We start from the raw sequence: 19,189 nt of genomic DNA, 5'->3' as shown, positions 1-19,189 counted from the left end.
GCAAATACTTTTAGGTGTCTTTAAAAGTAAGTTCATGGGTTTTAACTGAACTATCAGCCAAAATTTGTGTTAAATTTTACCGTTTCTGAGTACATTAAGCAACTTTATGTTTATATTACTCTACCTGATAAATCACTTTTGTAAACTATTAAATGTTTACATATTTTAACTGTCTTTCAACAGACCCGTTAAATCTGTTTAGAGAACAGACAGGATAGAGAAGCCTTAGTGACAAGGGCGATAATGCTCGGAGACATTTAGTTTGTTCAGTTGTCTCAGTATTTCTCTCCCTTGAACCACTCGCCTGGACATTGGTGGAAGCTGGATCGATTTTACTATGGAAAAATTATGTCAGTGGTTTTAAAAGTTGCACAATATATCAAAATGATAGTTGTTTAGGAGTCACAAGTCACACAAGTTATGTAGAACAAAAGTAATTAGATACCGTACCGGGGAATGTCTATTGACAGCTGCGTTTTAGAAAGAGCATCATACCTAATTCGGTACCTGTAAGCTACTCAACTGTAGTCCACATGGGTACTGTCACCACCCAATTCAGGGCTCACCTGCAGCCCACATAGGTACTGTCCACATAAGTACAGCCCACATAAGTACAGCCCACCTAGGTACTGTCCACGTGGGTACTGTCAGCAGCTAATTCAGTTCTCTACTGTAGCTCACATGGGTACTGTCACCACCATCAGTACTATCACCTGATTCAGTACTCAACTGTAGCAGTCATCAGTGCTATCACATGATTCAGTACTCTACTGTAGCACTCATTAGTACTATCACCTGATTCAGTACTCTACTGTAGCATTCATCAGTACTATCACCTGATTCAGTACTCTACTGTAGCACTCATCAGTACTATCACCTGATTCAATACTCAGCTGTAGCATTCATCAGCACTATCACCTGATTCAGTACTCAGCTGTAGCATTCATCAGTACTATCACCTGATTCAGTACTCAGCTGTAGCATTCATCAGTACTATCACCTGATTCAGTACTCTACTGTAGCACTCATCAGTACTATCATCTGATTCAGTACTCTACTGTAGCCGTCATCAGTACTATCACCTGATTCAGTACTCAGCAGTAGCATTCATCAGTACTATCACCTGATTCAGTACTCAGCTGTAGCACTCATCAGTACTATCACCTGATTCAGTACTCTACTGTAGCACTCATCAGTACTATCACCTGATTCAGTACTCAGCTGTGGCATTCATCAGTACTATCACCTGATTCAGTACTCAGCTGTAGCACTCATCAGTACTATCACCTGATTCAGTACTCTACTGTAGCACTCATCAGTACTATCACCTGATTCAGTACTCAGCTGTGGCATTCATCAGTACTATCACCTGATTCAGTACTCTACTGTAGCACTCATCAGTACTATCACCTGATTCATTACTCTACTGTAGCATTCATCAGTACTATCACTTGATATACTGAAGCTGGAGGCACTCTGTATTCACATTTTACCTATGTTATATTGCCATTTTGTACGATAATAGCATCCATTCTACACTGAAATATGCAGAGGACATTGTACAGTAAAGGTTGAATATCACAAATATTTTTCTTATGAGAGGTGAAAATGACAACCATTGGGTTATAACCATTTGAGTATTATTTCCACCTTTTACGAGAAAAATATTATTTATATTTTTTACAATATCGTGATTTTGTGTGTTTGAACAAGTTTAGACAATGTTTTTAGACGCAGGCCTTCACAAAATCGTGTATAAAGCATGACGTTGCACATGATGTCTTGTGACAAATGATTTTTTTTGACGTCATGGTGATGGGGTGTGTAATAACAAAAGTGATATCTAACTCTAGCCAGTGAGATATCACTTTTATCAGGGAAGGAAATAGAGGATATTGCACTGTGAAGGCTGAACATCAAACTATTTTTTGAGTGTGAGGTGAAAATGATAACCCACGAGACACCCACGAGAGTTATCATTTCCACCTTTCACAAGAAAAATATTTATGATATTCAACCTTCAGTGCGCAATATTCTAGTTATTACTTATATTTTGACAATATCGCGATTTTGTGTATTTGAACAAGATTAAGCAATGTTTTTACGTGTAGACCTTCACAGACTTGTGTATATAGTTGCACATGACACCCTGCATGACATCGTGTCTTGTTGTGTGACAAAGTGATAGCTGATTCTAGCCAGTGAGACATCACTTTTATCAGGAAAGGACTGGCTTCCTCTCCAGCCATACGTGGAAAGGTCTGTCAGCAACTTGCGGATGGTAATGGGGTTACCCGGTCCCTGTCCAGTTTCCTCTTACCATAATGCCTCATGAGCTCTCCCCTACTGAGCGTTTCCCTAATGGGCCTTTCCCTAATGAGCCCTTCCCTAATGAGCCTTTTCCTAATGAGCCCTCCCTACTAAGCCCTTTCCTAATGAGCCCTTCCCTAATGAGCCTTTCCCTAATGAGCCCTCCCCTACTAAGCCTTCCCTACTAAGCCCTTTCCTAATGAGCCCTTCCCTACTAAGCCCTCCCTACTAAGCCTTTACCTAATGAGCCCTTCCCTAATGAGCCTTTCCCTACTGAGCCCTCCCCTACTAAGCCCTCCCCTACTGAGCCCTCCCCTACTAAGCCCTCCCCTACTAAGCCCTCCCCTACTGAGCCCTCCCCTACTGAGCCCTCCCCTACTAAGCCCTCCTCTACCGAGCCCTTCTCTACTAAGCCCTCCCCTACTGAGCCCTCCCCTACTGAGCCCTCCCCTAATGAGCCCTCCCCTACTGAGCCCTCCCTTCTGAGCCCTTCTCTACTAAGCCCTCCCCTACTAAGCCCTCCCGTATTAAGCCCTCCCCTACTAAGCCCTCTCGTACTAAGCTCTCCCCTACTAAGCCCTCCCCTACTGAGCCCTCCCCTTCTGAGCCCTCCCCTACTGGGCCCTCCCCTTCTGAGCCCTCCCCTACTGAGCCGTCTCGTACTAAGCCCTCCCCTACTAAGCCCTCCCCTACTGAGCCCTCCCCTACTGAGCCGTCTCGTACTAAGCCCTCCCGTCTGAGCCCTCCCCTACTGAGCCCTCCCCTACTGAGCCGTCTCGTACTAAGCCCTCCCTTCTGAGCCCTCCCCTACTGAGCCCTCCCCTACTAAGCCCTCCCCTACTGAGCCCTCCCCTACTGAGCCCTCCCCTATTGAGCCCTCCCCTACTAAGCCCTCCCTTCTGAGCCCTCCCCTACTGAGCCCTCCCCTACTGAGCCCTTATGTTATGAAGTTATTATTAAATTATCCCAAAATGAGTGCAAACTGAAATTCCACTCTGTACTGAAATCTTTCCCCAACAACTCAACTGAAGAAACAGGAAGCCACATGGGAAATAACTAAAGAAATAAATAATGACAAGGTGGATGAAATATCCATATTTATTCAACATAATATCATGACTTGAACTCACAGTAACTGCATTGGTGAGAGGCTCCTGGATCATTGCACTGCGCTGACATGCTGACCACCTCGGCCATGTTGAGACTTATCTATGATGAGATTCATCAGTGTGGTACATTAATTTCCTGGGATAACTGTACATGTACATATAAATGCTAAGTATAAACAATTTGAGTCAGTTGTTTCTGATCTAGTACTGAAGTGTATATACCTGGAACTGGCTTACCAGTTGGGGGTTTGAACCAGCAATGTCTGGGTTTCGAGTCGATATTGCTACCTCTAGGCTAAACGGAAATTTCTTCCAGCCCGGAGGTAGCACTTCTTTTCCACACTATTACATACAGTACAGCGGGAAGTTGGCCAAAGATTCTACACCTATCTTGGCTGCACAATCAGTGTATGTTGAGCCCCTGGATCCTGGTCCACTCTCCGTATCTCATGATCGTGGATCAGATCAGGATGCCCACGTTTGCACATAGGGTGCAGTTTTACAGATATGTTGGAATGTTTAGCGGGAATCTAATGTGAAGTACCCAAAGCAGTAGGTTACAAACACTATACTATACAGACTTGAATTTTGAGAAAAATTGTGACACAGGAAAAAAAGTCTTTCTTCCATTACATGAAAACAGGACAGATCTGCATTAAACATACTAAATAGGTTCATGAGAAATACAGCATAAAAGCTGGTAAATTCTGATATGATCTTCCGGAGACATCCCATCAATCCTTCTTTGATTTATTAATTTATTTATTCGACATTTAAAAATATTTCAACTTTATGCCATTTGGTTTATGGGTGCAAATGTGTGTGGTAATATGTAAGATGTATGTATTCACACTTTTGGCCTCAAAGGCTGAATAAATCATATGTTCTTGTGCAAAATGTGCAAATACCAGAGATCTCATAAATATCTTGCTTATATGATGGCAGCCAGCATTGTGGTGGAAGGAAACCGAGCAGAGCCCACACCCATCTGCAGCTTGCTGGCAGACCTTCCCACGTACAACAAATACCAGAGAAGACATTTATGTCAATCTTCCCGAGGTATGGTTTCCTGAGCCCAACCATCAAGAGCTGAAGTCAGGTGACCTCACTGGTCACTCAAGTATTCCAACAGATAGAAAAAGTTTCAAATCGTCAAATTATCACACTCAAATTATCTAAAGTACTCTCCTTGCCATCAAAAAATCAAGATATTTGTTGTTTTTTTAATACTCTCGGCTACCTTGTATTGATTTGGAGAAGCATTCTGAGTCTCCAATGCAAACTGACGTAGCTCCAGGGAAAGATCCAGAACTGGACAAGGTGCAACTTCCATGGGCCCAATGCTGTCCTTGACACGGAATGATTGGTACACATAGGATATCCCACACCAAGGCTCCTTATCAATCTGAAACAATCATCCCATTCAGTTAAAAACTGACCGATTAGCTGTTCACATGTGATGATACAAACTCCACATACAAACATGGACACTTCAAATACACAAATAGGCACTCCAAAATACAAGAATGGCCACTACCGATAGAAAAACGGGCACTTCCAGTACAAGAATGGGCACTCCAGATACAAGAATGGGTATTTCAATACAAGCAAAGGCACTCTAAAATACAAGCATTGGCAGTCCAAATTCACGAATGAGTTCACATAAAAAAAACCAAATTTTTCACTGGATTTCATGTTCCACCTTTGATTTATTTATTCCTTTGATTGGTGTAACATATAACAGAGCAGGGGCAGAGCCCAGCAGACTCCCAGGACCATCACAGGTCACTGGCACATGTAGGCCTTAGCATGTACAGTCATGCCCCTTTGAGAGGATGATTTCCCGCCATGTACCTGAGGCATTCATTGATCTACCGTTGGCTGTTTACACAGACGTCTAGACACCTGTACAGGCTTTACTCACCAGGTCAAATTGCTGCCTTACTGCCTTGACATCCTTATCTGAGCCTTCTAACTCCAGAAACACCAGGTAATGGGGAACAAGGCTGGCAGATGCATCTGTAGAAGATATGCAGATACAAGTTATCAGCAAAATAAACCTGATACATTGCAGTACTCCACTTGCCACAAAATCTGGAGGAAAATTGCATTATTTGATGCATTAGTTAAGCAGTTATAGAGGGATGATTTTTTGACATGCAATGAAAATCCTATACTGCAGGGGTTATGAAAGACGATTTGTTGACATCAGATATAATGCTACACTCCGTGGCTATGAAGAAAGATTTGTTGACATATGACTTAATGCTACCTTAATGCTAAGTTAAGGTCATAAGGTACTCATTTTTGAGCTGAAACTCAAAGCATGTAATCATGGGTTCTGTAACATTATAACAAACCTCAAAGAACCTCACAGCACGCCAGCACGTTGCAATGAGCCACAAGCCTCTCACTGATGTGGTCACTGTGAGTTCAAGACCAACTTATGCTGGCTTCTTCTCTGGCCGCATGTGGGAAGGTCTGACAGCAACCTGCGGATGGTAGTGTGTTTCCCCCAAGGCTTTGCCTGGTTTCTCCAATCATAATGCTGGCCGCCGTCACATAATTGAAATATTCTTGAGCACGGCGTAAATCACCAATGAAATAAATAAATGAGTCAAGAACACCTCACTATAGCTAGAACTATGAGAATCAAAAGGCAAAATGAGTATCTTTGTCATATCTGAAATATGAGGCCAAACACAGTACATGTGGTAAGTGCAATTCCTTAACAATATTCCCAACATCTTATGTTTCCTAGTTAATGAACTCTTACATTCAAAGGAATGTAGCAATCCATGAACATGAATAGAAGGGGTCCTAAGCATTGTAAGCCTGATGACACAGCTGTCTCTAAATCATGATATGTTCAGGTCTTCAAGGGCACCTACATGATGTTAGCAGGCATGTGCAGTGTGACAACATCACCTGGGCATAGGATGATATTCTCACAAAACCAAACCCTAGGTCCAGCCCAGAGACCCAAGGTTTATTGTCCTGTTATCCGCTGAAGAATTAAAAACAGATAAACGCTGATACCTCTGTTTGGGGCTTCCTTTTTCCTCACTGTCAATCAGTCCACATAGAAAGCCAACCAAGATAGTGTTAACTTAATGTTAAGGATGAATTATGAGCTGACTTTAAATGTTAACTGTTTTAATACATGTATGCTAAAGATTGTTAGTTTTGAAGGTGTGGGTATGACCGCAGCAATGCCCTCAACATCTCCAAACTGCCCTCCCACCTCACTAACCAACCAGTGAATTCCTGGTTCATATACAGGATGCATGTAATCCACGTAAGGAATCTTGGGGTGTACAGGCTGTCGCACACATTACCACCAGCTGATAAAAACTAAAAATACAGTAAGCATAGACCATCTAAATAAACAGGGCACCGGCAGAGATTAACATACACTAACTAAACACAGGTCCAATCATGTTTTGTTGGTACTTTTTAATACACAGATCTGCACACCACATACACACAACATACACACAACAATACACCGGAACTGTGTATATCATGTGACATCTGTTTGACGCTAGCTACAACAATCAAAACATGCTCATAGGGAACAATCTAATATTCATATACAGGGAAAAGTAACAAAAATCCATATACATATTTTATATATAGGAAAAAAAAATTAAACACCTTCTCAACTTTGTACATTCTGTTGTATTCCAACTGCAGTTTCAAACTTCATGTTATTTTCAAGGAATATATACATATACATACCAAAATCACCAAGAGCACATTTAGAAGTACTATATGGCTCTCTATGCCTTGAGAAAGTAGGTCACACTGGCTAATGAGTAAAAATGTCTTCCATAACAGGATGAAGACACCTGACATGAAATCACAGCCAATCATGGTACGAAACAAGACTTTCATAACAAGCAATACCATGCAAAGCTTTGATTTATTAATTTATTTCAATAGTGTTTTAGGCTGTACTCAACAATATTTCACTTATAAGACAGCGGCCAGCATTATGGTGGGGGGAAAACGGGCAGAGTCAAGGGAAACCCACGACCATCCGCAGGTTGCTGGCAGACTGCAAGCTTTGAGTTGATCCTCCATGTAGATATAAATGTACACTAGAATTTACTATTGTACTCCTACAAGAGGCACTTGCTCAATTAAATACATTGTTGACATGAAAAAGTAATGCATGCATATCACAAAAACAAACATGATATACATCATAATCTTGAAACCGTATAACTGATTTTCAATCAGCCTCTGCTGTAGTGGTAGAGACAAAAAGTGGCCAAATTTTATCACTCTTGTAAAACTGGTTCTGTAGGTATAGTGGTAATTCAAAAATTCTTCAGAGAAAATCAGGCCAACCGAAAAGGCCACACTATAATATAACCAATAATACTCGTTACTGTATAAACCCTGATCCAATCAGTAACAGATCTAATTACGCCTATGGCCAACAAGGAAGACCCTGGTTCGAAACTTTTATTTCATACGCCTGACCCAACATAAATTAAACTCAACTGTGAAGGGGAGGCTTTAAATGCAAACTTCTTCCCAATATACTTAAAACGTGTTAATAAACAATCCAGTTGCTCACCTCTTTGCATGAGCACTCACCTCTTTGCATGAGCACTCACCTCTTTGCATGAGCACTCACCTTTTTGCATGAGCACTCACCTCTTTGCATGAGCACTCAACTCTTTGCATGAGCACTCACCTCTTTGCATGAGCACTCACCTCTTTGCATGAGCACGCTCTCAGCACAGCAATAATCAGTCAGTCCCACTTTTGACCACTTGGACACTGCTGCTGTCAACGCCTTGTAAAAACTGATCTCTGATGTTTTCTCAGAATTGACGTTCAGAAACTGACCTTGTCTGAAACATGACATCGATATTGGTGGGTGTTTGATTGTGACAGGAGAAATACTTCAACGATTGACACACTTTTCTTCATAGTTCCACATCGTTATATCACTATCAATTTCTAATGACCCTTTAGCTTGTATGTGATATTTCAGGAAAAAAATCAATAAAAAGCATGCAGGATTGGCATTTTAAAACAGAATTTCTTCACATTCACTGTCACATGTGTGTTTGCTGGTAAATCAGTATTTAATATTCATCACACTGAGCATCTCTATTTTCATAGGAGAGTCACACAAATTAAGCATTGGACTAACACACAGTAACATACAGTTTGCTGCTTTTTATCAAGGCTGTGACAACATGTTGCCAGAATAGTGTTCCGTTTTCATACAGAAAGTGCAGAGAATTGTTCTGAAGACAAACAACTTCAATGGGGCACCCCAATAGGGTACCTCGGCCTATGGCTCTTCCCAGCTCAGCCTCTCACCAATTCAGAGATTTCCTTCTTTACTTTTGTCCAAGCTAGTTTACAAGACCTCTAACTTGCTCACATTCAGCGTTTCTAGTTGACTTACCTGTACATGAACTCAATGATTGGGCAGGTGTTGTAGAAATCGACAACCTTAATGACATCCCCAAACCTGTACCTGCACAGCCCACTCACATTTGTAATCACCATCTCATACAGACAGCCTTCCTTCACCTGTGTGAATACAAAACACAGGTATGTCTTTCAAAACAAATGTATGTATTTAAACAATCTAATAAACATAATAATACCATTTAAATACTTTTATTGTTACTGTTTTAAATAAATGAATATATTAACAAGATTGCAGAATCTTAAGATATGCCCATCAAAATACATTTTCAACAACGCCTTGCTCAATGGCAGGTGCAAAACCAGATCACATTTAACAGCAATAGCAATAACAATCACAAAAACAGGCATAAGTTTATAAAATCTCTTGAGATTCAGTTTCATGCGCTTTTAGGCCAGTGACAGATAAATAAGGACCTCAAGTTTAAAAGCTCAAAAGTCTAGTAGTTCTGTAGATATAGTGATAATCCCAAAAGGTTTACTGATGGCCAGACTGACAGACAACAAACCATAATATTTAGCTGATTCGTGTTTTCGTTTGCCTGATTCGTGATTCGTATGCGTACTCAAAAAGATTTCACTTATACAACAGCGGCCAGAATTATGGTGGGAGGAAACCGGGCAGAGCCCGAGGGATACCCATGACCATCCGCAAGTTGCCAGAACACCTTTCCACATTCACAAACCATAATACCAGCCTCCATTAATGAAAGGTGTATAAGGTGTATAAAGACAATTTAATTTTTTTTAAAAAGTAAAAATGAAGACTGAGTGATATCAGTAAACAACTCAGATACAGTACCTGATCAATAAACAGTGTGCAAGGCTGGTCTTTGTCACAATCTTCCTCAGGTATAAACTCATAAAACATGGACGTGGGCACAAGCACATAACGAGCAGGGCCGTCTTTCTGGACAAACATTAATCCCCAAAAGTCCCTCTGTGGCCCGTACAAACATGAGTATAGCGGTATACCCTTACAGTAAGTGTCTTCCAGCATTTTCCCATACAGGGCAAAAGTGCCCGTATCTATAGTCAATAACATGTGACAGTGAGGCCAAAAGCTTCATGGCCAAGCCCACCGGTCCAGCACTGCAGGCATTTCTGATCTCACCAGCTCTCTGAGGGTCTGGTGTTAGAAGTCTGTTCAGCTCTAATCGAATATTGTTATCTATAACAAGGCCTGGATGCACCTCTCCTTCTCCACATCATCTGCCAGCTGCTTCCAGTGAACTTCCAGCGCTTTGAAACCTGTGTATATGGAGGAGGCAAAGTTCGCTTCTAACGAGCCGATATTACGGTCTCGTAGACCAAACAGTAAATGCAGATAGAGCGTTTTTGGCACCTCCATAACCTCGACGCCACTTTGGGGGTTGAATAAATATTCAGCAAGGCCCCGGAATTGGAAGGAGAAGAGGAATTTGTTCCAACAAGAATCCCTGCTTCACAAGTCCGCCATTTTCGGGGTGTAAAAAAATTTGAGAGTTTTTTGCAGCTGATAGGTGTTGGGATAGGACTCCAGCATAGCTTGACAAACAATGGAAGTGCCCTTAAAGAAGAAATGAGCTCGCTGCTTCCTGATCATAGGCAACACACTGCTTTTCCCTGATGTACCTGAGGTAACCCCAAATATGACAGGTCGGTCTTTAGTTAACACGCTTTCCTCCCCTTTCAGTAATCTCTGAATATAGGGCTCATAATGACTGTATCGCGTTAGAGGGTGATTTCGAACAAAGTCATCACGATTTTTTACGTCTTTAAATTTGAATTCTTTGCCATAACCTGTTTCGGAATTTAGCTGTAATCTTTCCAAAAGGACCTTCTCCTGGACTTCCCTGCAGTTTTGTGTTTCCACTTCCAGCTTACGTCGCATGTACCAGCCAAACCAAGAGAGACAGGAGAACATGAGGTAATGGCTGATGGCTGTCTGGTTTGTGTGGGACATCGATACACGTTTTCTAGCCATGTCCAATGAAGTGAGAGCCAAAAGACCAGTAACAGCCACCCAAAATCCTGAAAATATTTGAAACATTGATAACATACAGGCCTACAGATACCATCAATCAATAGTTTAATGTTTAATAACGACTTTTTCTGTCAAATAAATAACTGTTTGAGGTCCCGATCAGGTTACTTATGTTAGTCTATACTAATGTACATTGCATGGGCATTGTTTGGTTGGGAGACTTCCAGCTCCTGTGAGGGATAACATTCTGTTTAGTTTGAAAGGTACTTATACTGTATTTGCTTTAAAATTAACCCAATAAACGAAATTTGTACAGGGAAATAAGGTCATCAAATAGCATATTCCATACAAAGCTTGAAACAGTAAGATGTCACCATGATATGGAAGTAATACTGCCGAAGTGGCATACTAAGCCATAATCATTAATTTCGAAGATAAACATAACTCTCATCACCAGGCAAATACAAGAACTGTGGAACCATTTCTAGCATTAAAACAGAAATATGAACTGTTATTAAACATTTTTATTTATTGCCTGCACATTCTGGTTTATATCGAAATAGATGGCACGAATATGAAATGATTCTTGGGTAACTGAATTCATAAAAACAATTCTAACAGTGTTAAAATGTGAAACATTGTCAAACTGATCAGTTGTGTAACAGATCCGAGTGACTCACACCGTGTTGTTGTTGTTGTTGTTCAAGTTTTGTACGTATTTCTGAGTGTTAGTACAGGTGACGATCAACGCAAACGACACAAAAATACCTAAAACAAAAGTCATCACAAAACTGTCCGGATATGGTCTCCATTTCCACGCATAAAAAGAGCCAAAGAATAAGAATGCAAAACAAACAAACGCTCGAAAACTCGGACGCCTGATATCGATAGCCATTTTGACAGATTTATCTGACTGAAAGTGAAACCTAAAGGGGAGGTAACTGGCGCCAAAAGGGTTTTCTTTGTTTGTTTTGTTTTTTTTGTGTGTGGAGTATTTCCACAAATTCAGAGCACGGTCTTCAAAATTCGTTGTCACCTGACGTCGAACTTTTTTTATTTCTACGTTATGCTTGATGCAAATAAATGCTGCACTTGTTCAAGTCAGCTGTCAGACTATGCATATATTGGTCACCAGAGGTCGCTGTGAGTCCACGTGCCGGTTGTACAAATTCAGAACTCGGGTGGAGGCGTCAACGTGGTACAACATGTAAGTGTATTGATAAAGCACGCGTGAAGAATAGGAGAAACTGCAGCTCTGTTGTTTGTACCAGTGAGTGGTGTATTTTGTCTCAGTGACAAATACTCAGTTGATATCGGTATCGTAGTGGGCTATGTTAGATGGGTTGACGTGTCCATTCCTGATTGAGGCAGGTAGTGCACCAGGTATTAAGCTGACACACCCAGGGCGACACACCCACGGCGACACACTAGTACTACTAGCCATAGAACTCTATTCCTGCTGTTTTTGGACAGTTGTAACGACTAGCTTGATGCTTTTGTTAGTCAGTGAGGCTTAAGATGAATCTGAGGATCAGTTCACCTCTGTATGTTTAGTATGACACGTGCAGTGGGTTTTTTTTAGACCCACATCAGCTCAGTTCTAAGGCTAGTCGTAACAGTCTAGCCCTACCAACTCGTTATGTTTTAACCTGATGGAAAGTGATATCACACTGAAGCGCTTGCAGTGCTGCTTTAAAATTATGCTCTAACGTTCTTACATGTATATGTATTATTCAGCAAGCTAAATGATCTCCCTCCTTATTTAATATTCTGACATTTACCTTATCTGTTGACTCAGAAGAATGAAATATGGACATAGTAGCCTACATTTAACGATGTTGAATTAGTATACATAGTAAAACCTGGAATGAAGAGAGACAGTTTATCTTAATCCCAGGTAAAACCCATATGCTGTTCAGTTGTTGCCCTACCTTGTTTAAAAAAAAAACAAATTATAAACATCAAAACTGCTGACATTTTCCTCCACTGTCATGCATGTTTGGCTTCGTTTTGACGTTGCCACATCTACTACAGGAAAACTTTTGAAAACAATATGTAAGTTTTACCATGTATACATGTAATAACTCGCAGAGCATAACTTTAATGGAGCACTGCAAGTGCTTCGTGATCATTGTGATCTCACCTACGGCCAGGTTAAAGCATAGTGATGTGCTAGCCAGGGCTAGACTGCCAAGGATAGCCCTAGAATTCTACTAGTCTTGATCAGTTGTAATCAACTAAATATTTTATTTCGGGTCACTTGTTGATACAAAGACAGGAGTTTAAGCATTTATAGCTTTTTTGTGTCAAAAGTTTCATGAAAAGCATTAACATTTAAACACAAACCTTTTTTGTTTTCAATTAATATAGTGTGTAATAGGTGAAGACTCTTCAGATCAACTTTGCCTGGCCTGATAAGGTGTTTATACCACTGGAGCAAAATGTCTCAAAACAGCTCAGGCTCCTTGTCCAACATGGCAGGTTATACCCACAAGTGGCTATCCATGTATGACAGCATACGAGGTAAGTGGCCTCAGACCCCCATTAGCTTTCCCATAAGCAACAATGTTAACGTTTAGCGCTGTAGCTCAGTCCCAAACATTCCGTGGCCAATAAGCTTTGGTGCATACCTGGCCCAGCCTGTGAGAAAGAAGCCATACAAATCTTGACGTAGGTTGACCATCAAAATCTGGACCTTTCTATGCCGGCAGCTGGGAGGGGTGCCTAGCAACGCCAAGGGGATGTCACTCGCAGCCTCATCACCACCTGCCTCCTTGTGTCCTCTCGCCCAGAATTTCAAACTTTCATCATTAAAACTCATATCTGCCCAAAGCTTAGACAATTTCCATCATTTTGATACCAAGCATGCACCTGTACACAAAAACGGAAGTTGTAATGGGGGTCTGTGTCCAAGTACACAATGAAACCACTTACCAGCACAATACTGACTGAACCTATCAGTGTTGAGGAGATAATCTGTAGTCTTGTGACATGTTTGGGTTCATCTTGAATGCAGATTTATTCTTTTGCATAACCGCCATCATCTGAATGAAAAAATTCTTGGACATGACGTAAAAATATAAATGAACCAGTCAGTCATACAAATCAAGTCAGAATGAAAGTTGTCCATTGAAAACCCAGTAGTTTGCTACGGGAATGTCAGTAGTTTGTCACCAACCTGTCAATAGCATGCCACTAGCCTGTCTGTAGCCTGTCACTAGCATACCAGTGGTTCGTCCCAAGCCTGTCTGTAGTGTGTCACTAGCATACCAGTGGTTCGTTCCAAGCCTGTCTGTAGTGTGTCACTAGCATACCAGTGGTATCTGGGCGATCGATCAATCAGTTACCTGAAACTCTCAGGGTCTGTGCTGGCGCGAGCGCGAGCAGTCGCTCGCCCTTCATTGCACGGCTTGTAATGTGTCACTAGCATAGCAGTGGTGCGCCACTAGCCTGCCTGTAGTGTCTCGCTAGCCTGACTGTAGCGTGTCACTAGTCGGTCTGTAGTGTGTCACAAACCTGTTTGTAGTGTGTCACTAGTCGGTCTGTAGTGTGTCACTAACCTGTCTGTAGTGTGTCACTAGTCAGTCTGCAGTATGTCACTAACCTGTCTGTAGTGTGTCACTCTCATGACAGTGGTTTATCACTGTAAAAAGGCAAAGTACACACAACTTAATTTATAACTCCGTGTTCTCTTCAACAGGAAAACAGAAGAAAGATTTTCCTTTCGCCTTTTGGGATGTTGTTGTCATCACAACAGCTGACGATGTCCAAAAGGAGGCGTATGAGCTTCAGCTAGCTGAGAAACTGTCACGGAGCGAACTTCCTGAGGATGTGGACTATCATATAATAGCAGATCTGCCAGGACCTAAACTAGGTAATTTCACAAGTTTTGTCAATATGGTGACCATATTTTGTTGCTGTTCTTGTTTAATCTCAGATATCACTGGCAGAAAGGTGAGCACAGCATAAAGATGCTCTGAACATCAGTCGTTTTTCACATTAAAACAGGTCTGAAGGTGTCCTGTTTCCATAATAAACATTTGCTCATGGTGTTAGATAAGCCATGGTATTAGACATTGCTTACTTGATGGTGTGGTGGGGTAGGGGTGTGGGCTCCGTGGCCCAGGGGGTTAATGACCCAGGAGCCTCTCACCAATGCGGTCACTGTGAGGTCAAGTTCAGCTCCAGCTGGAGTCTTCTTCGGCCATACATGGAAAGGTCTGCAGCAACCTACGGATGGTGGCAGGTTTCTCCCAGCCTCTGTCTGGTTCCTTCCACCATAATGCTGGTGGCCGTTGTGTAAAAGAAATATTCTTGAGTCAGCATAAAAAACAATCAAATAAATCAGTAACTACTTGATGGTATGGTCACAGTATGGTTGAAATATTGCTGACAGTGACATTGAAGCTTGATGATTCGTTCATTGATGAAATGTACAAATGCCTGTTCAGTAACATCTGATATTTCTTGGTTCTTGCAGGTAATGGTGGCTCCACATTCACAGCCCTGGCCAGGCTAAACGAGTTATACGGGGAGGATTTGTTTGAGAAGCGCACCTTAATGCTTCATGCAGGAGGACAGAGTCAGCGCATGCCAAGCGCAAGCGTCCTGGGCAAAGTCTTTACTGCTCTTCCGTTTGGCAGCCAAATGTACCAGATGATTGACCTGAAGCTTGCCAACTCCATCCCATTCTTACAGAATCTCAAGCCAGGGATATTTCTCTTATGTGCTGACGACTTTCAGATTTTTGATGTTCACGGGGAGGAAAAGTTTTTACGGATGGACCAGGAGGGGTTTACAGTGTTAGCCCATCCGGGATCTCTACAGCTTGGCACAGCACATGGGGTGTACGTCGTTCAGGGGGGACGACTCTTCACAGACAAACTGGTTCAGACATCGGAGTGCCTGGAGGTGCTACAGAAGCCATCCCTGGAAAGGATGGAGAAACAGGGAGCGCATCTGAAGCGCACCAAATCCGATTTGTCTGACGACAACTCAAACGGTCAGTCGCAATCTGAGCCTGTCGTTTACACAGATAGCTCGTTCTATTTTGACTCGTCAGTTGTGAAGAAAATGCTGCAGTTTTACAATGAAGTCAAACCTCTGACATGTGAAATTGACGCCTACGGGGATTTTCTGCAGTGTCTGGGGTCAAGGTCATCCGTGGACTATGTGACCATGACCAGTAATGTGGGCAGTGTGACCGCAGATCTCATCCCCATGAGGAAGAAAGTTTACCATCTACTTAAGGACACGCCAATCCATGTGCTTGCTCTTAACCAATCCAAATATGTCCACATTGGCACAACAAAAGAGCTCCTGTTCCATCTCTGCGAAGACACCAATCTGCGAGAAGAACTTAATCTGTTGCCAGATGTGTTTAATCGCTGGGTGAACTTAGGGAATAAAGAGAAAAGTGAGAAGGTCAGACGATGTGAGCCAGATATCAAAGGCTGCGTCATGCATAGTTGTCTACCTTCATCTTCATCCATTGGGTCCAGAGCAGTGGTTGAATTCTGCCATTTTGAAGTGCCTTTAAAACTTGGATCAAACTCTGTGCTGAGTAATTGTCAATTACTACAAGAAGAGAGTAGTCTCACTCTGGTGGATATTCCTGGTAATGTCTTCATTCACACTGCGTCAGCCAAGGGGGATAACTCTACTGGCTATGTTACTGTTGTGTTTGATATCTATGAGAATCTCAAGAGAAAGGCAGATGGAAAAGAAAGTGTTAGCAAGCTCGATTACATGAAGGCAACTTTAGGAAAAGCATTGGAAGTGTTAAATATTGATGACAGCATAGCTGTGCCAGAAGCCAATGATCCGTGTTACAATTTGTGGCACACAAGACTTTTCCCTGTGACAGCTAGCATGTCAGCCTCACTCAGCCTGGCATTGCGGACAATACAGGCTCTACAGTCTGATAACGGAATAAATCTGGACCTGTCCCCGTACAAACTCATGTCCATGGCCGATGTACTTAAGGAGAAAGATGTGAAGGACATGTTGAAATACAGACGGGAGCTCTACTCCCTAATCAAACAGGGTTGAACACCATCCATCACACCTTATCTGTAATGGTAAAATTGTATATTTATTCAATGCCATGGGGCGAAATTGGTTGACTTCAGACTTTCGGCAATTTTAGCACAGATTAAAAATTAGCTCATTGGGAAAATATTATGTAAAGCCGAAAGACCTCAACAATAACACTGCCACTGTCCAACTGTGTATAATAGGCTCCAAGTGTTTCAAGAGAACTGAAGGGAGAATCTGATAAATATTGTGAGGCTCTGGACTTGAATTTGTTATAGTGTGAAAGAAAATCTGTTTTTACAAATAAAATTGTTTACTGTGGAAAAAAAAAAACGGTTTCCAAATGAACGTATTTCCAAAAATACCAGACTGTGGCAACCAATTGTGTAAACCAATAAATTAAGCATGCTGTGGACTTGAATTTGTTATTGTGTGAAAGAAAATCTGTTTTTATAAATAAAATTGTTAACTGTGAAAAAAAAAAACAGTTTCCAAATGAACGTATTTCCGAAAATACCAGACTGTGGCAACCAATTGTGTAAACCAATAAATTAAGCATGCAGGAAAGCTGCCTATTTCCTGGCTTCAAATTCTCCACTATTCAACAGATTTCACATAGCAACTAAATGTGGAGTTTCATGAGTTTCGTAAGTTTCATGAGTTTCATGCCTTTACCCAACCACGTGTGCTTCAAAAATGTTGCCTAAATTGTGTAAATTAATGCTGCATTAAATAGTTAACTCATGCAGGACTGGCTGTGAGAAAATAGGGTTTTTTTTCACTTAGTTTTTCCACTCTCCTTCTTGCAGATTTAAACCTTGCAGTAGGCAAGTAAATCAAATTAAGTAAATAATCAGTTTTGATATATTACGTAGCATTCAAATAACCTATGTAATGACTCCAGACAGAACAAGGTGAGCAGGAATGATCCTCCTCTTTTATAGCCAGCTCTGCCTTTTATCATGTTTGTTACAAAAGTATTGCACCATGTATGATTGTGGCTAATTTTGTATATACCCCCTTTGCTATGGGTCAGTGGTTTGTGAGAAATTATTTTTTGAGAAATACTGCTGGTATATATCAATAAAAAATGGTCTGTTCAATCTCTGGTTTTTGGTCCTTCGGTTAAGCACATGTATAAACACATGTATCATAAACATGTTTATTTTGTAAACACTACAGGTCAGTTTGCAGTTGAATCTAGAAAAATATAAGAAATGAGTTCACCTAATATGAGGAGAGACCTTGTACATGTACATGTATATATATTTTCTACATCCTTCGCATCTGACCATGTGACACTTTATATCAGCAATGTACAGCTATGTGTGAGATTAGACTTAAAACAAAAATAAATGTAGTTTTAAGAGAATATGGAAATTGATTTTCTGCAAAACACAACATGCATCTTCGTTAAGTTTATATATACAACTATATCAAATGCAAAGTTGAATAAAGAGCTATAACGCAGACCAATGAGCTATGATGTATAAGGAAGATGCGTGTTCATTTCAATGCTCCTGCTGATTCAGGATCAGACTCTACTGTGCTTCATGAGGTGTCGGGGACCGTTGTGGGAAATTGGACTGCATGCGTAAAGGAAGCAGTTTCTGTGTGAATGTGTAGCCCTTGACTTTCTTCACAGTAGACTTCACATTTGTTGTGTGACATAGGTATATTGGTGAGGACCCATCCAAGTGCACGGTCTATTTGCCTGTTTAGAACACAAATTCAACATGATGTCACATGTGCTCTACTGAAAAATGAAGAAATAAGGTTTCCTTCATGAGTCATGCATATTTTTAGACTAATTGTAGAATGTAGTCTTTATCGGTGGTGAATTACAGGACTGTATGATTTCATCTCATGGGGCTCTGTGTTTTAAAAAAAAAAGCAAAAAGAAAACAAGTAATGTAACCCAGTTATTTCTGCTACAATCATTTTGTTCGGACATGTTTGTTAAGTGTATAAACCTTTAATTTGGTATTCTTATGAGGCATTGGAATATACCCTGTTAATGAGACTGGAAGCACTATGTCCACTCATACCAGGTTCATAATGCTAAAAAAAAAATAACATGGCGATGCTTTCCATTTTTTCAGCATGTGGGTTATTTTGCTTACTGTGAATAGTTATATTTCATTATCTCATATATTAAAAAGTATACTTTATAAACTTTATGTGGGATATTTTATTGATACATATATACATTTGGTTGAGTGTTGTCTTTTCTTTAATTGAAGCTATGCATGTTTATTTAGTATACAGGACAAATTTGAGTTGAGTGCTGTCTTTTCTTTAATTGAAG

At 41.0% G+C, this 19,189-nt stretch overlaps 2 protein-coding genes across 2 annotated transcripts in view; one reads left to right on the top strand and one right to left on the bottom strand.

The window, feature by feature from the left end:
- Positions 1-11,722, bottom strand: part of LOC135473660 (uncharacterized) — a 65,013-nt gene extending 53,291 nt beyond the window's left edge. The window contains 10 exon segments of the mRNA XM_064753525.1: positions 4,660-4,824; positions 5,344-5,438; positions 8,148-8,287; positions 8,854-8,981; positions 9,682-9,939; positions 9,941-10,080; positions 10,083-10,238; positions 10,241-10,340; positions 10,342-10,892; positions 11,614-11,722. Of these exon segments, the coding sequence (XP_064609595.1) occupies positions 4,660-4,824; positions 5,344-5,438; positions 8,148-8,287; positions 8,854-8,981; positions 9,682-9,939; positions 9,941-10,080; positions 10,083-10,238; positions 10,241-10,340; positions 10,342-10,892; positions 11,614-11,629 (1,749 nt within the window). The 5' untranslated portion in view covers positions 11,630-11,722.
- A 294-nt stretch (positions 11,723-12,016) lies between these two features.
- Positions 12,017-18,052, top strand: LOC135473781 (fucose-1-phosphate guanylyltransferase-like). Its single transcript, XM_064753673.1, has 4 exons — positions 12,017-12,052; positions 13,241-13,368; positions 14,546-14,719; positions 15,326-18,052. The coding sequence occupies exons 2-4, from the start codon at positions 13,287-13,289 to the stop codon at positions 16,894-16,896; spliced, it is 1,827 nt and encodes a 608-aa protein (XP_064609743.1). The 5' UTR covers positions 12,017-12,052; positions 13,241-13,286; the 3' UTR covers positions 16,897-18,052.
- Positions 18,053-19,189: the final 1,137 nt, after the last annotated feature.

Source organism: Liolophura sinensis, chromosome 8 (genome assembly GCF_032854445.1).
Source record: "Liolophura sinensis isolate JHLJ2023 chromosome 8, CUHK_Ljap_v2, whole genome shotgun sequence".
In the NCBI taxonomy this organism is placed as follows: Eukaryota; Metazoa; Mollusca; class Polyplacophora; order Chitonida; family Chitonidae; genus Liolophura; species Liolophura sinensis.
The sequence above is the reverse complement of the archived record's forward strand: the minus strand, read 5'-3'. Positions and strand labels throughout refer to the sequence as shown.